At 31.6% G+C, this 6,065-nt stretch overlaps 1 protein-coding gene across 1 annotated transcript in view; it reads left to right on the forward strand.

Moving 5' to 3' along the window:
- Nucleotides 1–4,985, forward strand: part of LRRIQ1 (leucine rich repeats and IQ motif containing 1) — a 189,013-nt gene extending 184,028 nt beyond the window's left edge. Inside the window, exon 25 of the mRNA XM_043880603.1 lies at nt 4,626–4,985. Coding sequence (XP_043736538.1) covers nt 4,626–4,796 — 171 coding nt within the window. The 3' untranslated portion in view covers nt 4,797–4,985. The remainder of the gene's footprint in view (nt 1–4,625) is intronic.
- Nucleotides 4,986–6,065: the final 1,080 nt, after the last annotated feature.

The following is a 6,065-nucleotide window of genomic DNA, read 5'->3' on the forward strand; positions in this document are numbered from 1 at the left end:
GAAATGAACCCTGGATTAGACAGCATAAAAGAATTAGGGAAAGTTTATCTACAAAGGAACAATAGATTGACAGTTAACATCATATCAGAACAAGGCATACCAAGAGATGGAGTTATTTCTTAATATAGGGATAAATATAAATCTCATCTAGAATACTTTGTCACTGAGCTTCAAAAGTGAGGACAGAATTAGACATAGTCAAACATTCAAATGCTGGGTTTTGAGGAAGCTAATAAATAATATCTCTGTCTTCCAAATAAGATTAAAGTTATTGTATGATAGACAAGAATGAGAAAAAGGCAAACAATACTTCCAAATATACATCAGAAGGCATGTCATAGATGTAGATAGATCTGTGTCATAGATAAGACAATTGCATTGCTTAGTAAACTTATCCTCCCAAAATGCTAGCATTTTCCTGCAGGAGACACTCATAGTTCAATTTCTCCAGAAAATATACTCTGGGATTCTGATATTTGAATGTAGGGTGTTTATTGGGGAAAGCTCTCTGGAACAATTCCTGTGAGAGAAGGAAAAAACAGGATTAAACAGAAGGAGAAGGTGTACTGTAGTAGAGTTAAATCACAGATGTTAACATTAACATGTGCAAGGCCCTTACAATTATAACCTATCAAACAGTGCTTATAAAAATTCAAAGACATATACCATATGCATGAATTGTTATTTTTTAGTCAATAAATTATGTTCAGTTCTTTGTGATCCCATGCACTGTAGTCCACCAGGCTTCTCTGTCCATAGAATTCTTCAGGCAAGATACTGGAGTGGGTTGCCACTTCCTACTCCAGGCATCTTCCCAACCCAGAGATTGAACCCGCATATCATGCATTGATGGGCAGATTCTTTACCACTGAGCCAGAGAGAAGTCCTAAAGAAGGGTACAGCCACTGTAAAAACAAATAAAATAAAAGGGGGTCAATTTCTCATAAAGTTAAATATATACTTATTTGACTCAGCAGTTGTACTCCTAAGCACTTTTTCTAGAGAGATGAACTTACGTTCAATCAAAAATGTATACATAAATGTTCATAATAGTTTTATTTGTGATAGCTGAAAAGATTGGAAATGACCCAAATCTCATTCACTGGGTGAATGGTAAACAAATGGTGGTACATACATACAACAGATACACAAAAAGGAACAAAAAGCAACAAACAAGAATAAACTTATGGTATACACAAAGATGTTCATGGATCTCAAGAGCATTTTGCTAAGTGAAAGAAGACAATTTCAAAATGTTGTATACTGTATGATTTCATTTACATAACATTCTCAAAACTATGTAATTATAATGATGGGGACTATATTAGTGGTTGCCAGTTATTAGATTAGGGGGAGGTATTACTCTAAAGGGAAAACAAAGAGGTTGTTTGGAGAGATGGAATAATTGTCTATTCTGATTGTGGTGGTAGTTACATGAATTTATACATGTGATAAAATGTCAGAGAAGTATAAATAAACCAACAACAAATAGTGCGTGTGAAAACTGGTGAATGAGGTCTATGGTTTAGTAATAGTATGGCACCAATGTCAATTTCCTGTTTTTATTAATTGAACTTGAATTATACAAGATATCATTTGGACAAGCTGTGTGGAGGCTATACAAGTAACTCTTAGTACCAATTTTGCAGCTTCTATGGGAGTTGTAAATCGAAAAGAAAATTTTTGAAAATGATTGAACTTCATGTTCAAGTTCTGTGCATTTTATTAAATGTAAATTATAGCTCTATAAAGCATGTAAAGTGCCTTCCATGCCCACATATGTTACACAACAAGGCCTCTGTCTTATTATATAAGAGAGGGGTTTGCACAATGATGACAATGTATTATGAATGGAGGGGTATGCATACCTCAGCTTTCTGCAATCAAAGAGAAAAATATATTTAAAACACTTGTATTACATCTAGAAATAGTACAATGATGTGGTATGTTCATGGCATCTACAGTAATTTTGCAATAATTAGCATATTATTCAAACAGTTAAATGAACTAGATCTGTATTTCACAGATGTAATGTACAGTGAAAGAAGCAAAATGCAAAAAGAAGTTAGGTTAATTTTGAAATAACATTCTAAAAACTTTTGAATATGCTTATTCAAAACATATGTAGAAATACTGAAAAGCAGCTTACAAGTGAATTTCACCTTATAATATTTTATTTCTCTTTTTAAAAAAATCTGCATAATAAGTAAATAGGTATTTATTTTATGTGTGCTGTTTGTCTTCTAAAAATACAAAATTTTAAAATAAATGTTTAATAAAATCCTGTTTGTGAAAAAATCATAAGAAAGAACTGACTGTTCTTTATTAAATGGAAGAGATTCTCTACTTTAAATTAAGTCTCTTGGTTTGGAGGTGAAGCAGGATCCACTTGCTTAGAAGTCATGTTCCAGAATTCATACCACTCATTTCATTGTGCAAATATGGGAAAAAAGAATATTACAAACTTTGTAGATGAGGCTACAAACATGACCTGATCAGAAGACAAAGACCAAGAGTTTTGCAAAATCACTATTTAAATATTTGCTATTGCATTGCACATAAGAAAATCCTGATCTGACACAAACTAAAAACTGTTTATCATGTTACAACTGTGAAGAATGTTTAATATTACAATGTTTTGGGGTTAAACATACAGTTTTGTAGAATAAGTATTAAAAGCAAGGTCAATTTTATTCTATTTTGCATGTATAGTATATCCATTTTACATGACATAGAAGAAAAGATATATTTTCTTTATGATTTCTCTACTCCTTAACAGTAAGAGGAAGGATGATGTTCAATTTGAAACCAGTGTTTTCACAGATAGAATTTGAACATAAATACATATGTCGCTGAGTCAAATATGCTCCTAGACATGTAACTAGCCTCTATGAAATTTCTAGGTTTGCATTTAAGCTGTGAGGTGGCACCATTGTGAAAGTGTGTGTTATTGTTAAATTTCACTTCTAAATTTGATTCTGTTATAATCTGGCTTAGTTAATAACTGATACTGTTTTCTGTTTTGGAATAAACAATCTTTTGGATGTTAATGGCTTAGATGATAACAAGATTTTTGGAAGACATGTTCACAAATATTTTCTTGACATGTAGGTATCATCTTGTCTGGAGGAGGGTGAGATTTCTGCTTTTTAAGTAGGCATAGTGAAATTATCCTTAAATTGAAGCAAATAAAACCTGATTTTAAAATCCCAAGGCTTATAGTTAAAGCCTCTTTTGTCAGCAGGAGGGTCCCTTATGTGGTTAGCATGTTTTTCCTTATTTTGTAACTGATGTCACCAAAATCTTGGTATTGCTTTGATAGTCCCCCCTTATTCCTGATTGGTTCTTGTGATGTCTCAGAATTGATGGAGCTATAGTAATGGGACCATTAAATACATACCCTTGTGCACTAATGAAATAAAATCCAGAAAGAATGTATAACATTTTTCATCATAAAAATCGTAAGTATAAATTGTGAGCCAGTTGTCATTTCACTTGAAACAGTTTTCTATGGAGGTTTTTTTGACAAAACAATGGTATCACTTAGCCAGGTGCATTTTAAAAAGTGACTAATGCCCTAGAATGGCTTCTTCTCTGAGTTCACCAATAGCAAACTTGCTTATTTAACAGTGAGAGAAGGTGGGAGGGGGGGATGCAGACATCTGAATTTGAAGGAAGATGATCTTTAGGTTCTGGTTTCATGAGTTTTTGTAGCGCATCATATAGGGATAGCTTTGTAACCACAGTGACGGTTTGATGGTTTTATTTTACTCTAAATTTTTCTCACATCAGATATTAAGGACAATGCTTTCTCACAGGATTTCAAGCATCCTGTGGTTTGGGTAAAGTTCCAGCTACTCTGAGGCCACTTTGCTTTCTATCATGACATTTTCTCCCATTTAGGGGCCGAATCCTGATAAATCCTTACTTAATGATATTAGACATTATGTAAAACAATATTTATAGCCAAGAGGTGATTCTTTTAACTCTTCAGTTCAATCCAAGATAGTAATAAAACTTCAGAGAGTAATTTGAGATGAAATAAATTACTTAATACATATGTCCTTAAAATATCTTGAAATTTCTATATGTCTACCCTTACTCCCAAATTAAACTGAACATATAGTATTTTACATTAATAATGACTGTAGTGAGAAAGTAGAGATCTTTCGTGGCTTTGTAGTATACAAATATGGGATGAAAGGCATTTCAGGGAATTTTATAAGTGGTAAAACATGAATATGGCAGAAAATAATCCAATGTGACATTTCTAACATTCAATTAAAAATTAAATAATATCCTTGGTAAATAAGTGATGTTAAGCTATTTAAAGTTTCATCAGTTGCCTTTCAGATTGATTTTCATCAAAATTACTGTACTGAAATGTTTTCTTTTGTTGTACAGACTCAAATAGCAAACCTCAATTTTAAAATCGGCTCTTATTTGCAAAAAATGCTTTGACATAGTGCATTTGTTCTGCCTGGGCAGCAATAAAGGATTGTGGTATCATTTTGAAGAAGGTTGTTTGACAGAGCCTGTTTGTTTATTTGGGGTAATGTGAGCTGCATTCAGAAAATGCCATATTTTGTTTCATGATTGTATACATTCTCTCCCATTGCTCCCAGGCAAGACTTGTAAGCAGAGAAGACACGGATTTAGACCTTTTTTCCATGACCAGTGGAAGTGCTTTGTCTGTGAAGACAGAAAAAAAAATTCAGGCACACAGACACTCAGCAGGATCTTCAAGTAAGTTGTGGTTTCCTTCAGAATTAATTTCAAAATCACAAATGAATTGATGGAAACTAATGCCAGCAAGCATTCTTTTACAGATAAGGGGTAGGATGCCAGCAACCAGAACTGCCCAAAACTATCCATTTGAATTTTTTCCTTCTCTGAATGTCTTCTTTTGATATAAACAGAATTAAATTATTTCTAAAATTAACAGCATCAGTTTTTATTTTAATTCTATTCTGTGACTCAGTGATTTACTCCTCTACCCGCCATGGATCATATTGAATTCTTTGATCATTTAGTTCTAAAAGAATTTGTTTAGGTTAATTGTAAAAAGTTGGATTTATATATCAAAGTTATGTGTTTTGGCCTTTTGTCATTAATTTAATATATATTGTAAGTAAAGTTTGTTTGAAGGAAATTTTTTTTTTTAAATAGCAGACTTTAGATAATAACATTATACTGTCAAAACCATGCTCTTAAAAGCTATTTCCACTGAATAGATGACAGTTTGTATTTACTAATGATGACTTTCTACATTTGAAAACTTGTCACCCATTTATTAATTTGGTAATATAACTATATACATATATCATGGTTTTAACAAGAATTACAAAGCAATTCTTAACTCTGAAAAGAATGTAAACATTTAAAAACTATCTGTATCTTAGGGTATTTGAGAGTAAGAAAGCCTAAGTTTTTCAAACTCTTCATCTAACTTACACTGTAAAGATAGCAAAACATTTTCTAGAGTGTTATGGTATATTAACACAAAAGATGGTTTATTTAATATCATATTTTGTTAATTTTGCCAAAGTATAGTAAACCTCAGAAGACCACATATTAACTTACACTTCATTTTAAGTAATAGTTATTCTATAAAAAGATTTATTACTCATTGATTGTATGATTATATACACACACAGTCAATATTTATTTGAATATGAACAATTCAACAATCCAGATAGTGCTCTTCAGATAAATGAAAACTTCAAAATGATTCTCTGACTTTTCCTCCAGATGCTTGGCATTATTAGATTCCAGTCATTTAAATCCATTTATATGTGTAAATTTATTTTAATGAATTTTAATTTTGTTTTAAAATAATTGTAATATATCTAACTTACAAATATTCCCAGAATCTGGTCATGAAAGGTTGCTCTGGTCAATATGGTTGAGAAACATTTTAGGTTAATTCACCTATGTAAAATTATTCTTTTAATACAAATTTTCTACAGCAACAAAATGTGGTAATAACGTCAGATGTTTTATATATATATATAAAACATTTCATAAGGAATCAATCTGTGCCACACGTAATAGTGAATAATACC

The sequence above is a fragment of the Cervus elaphus genome, chromosome 3, assembly GCF_910594005.1.
Source record: "Cervus elaphus chromosome 3, mCerEla1.1, whole genome shotgun sequence".
In the NCBI taxonomy this organism is placed as follows: Eukaryota; Metazoa; Chordata; class Mammalia; order Artiodactyla; family Cervidae; genus Cervus; species Cervus elaphus.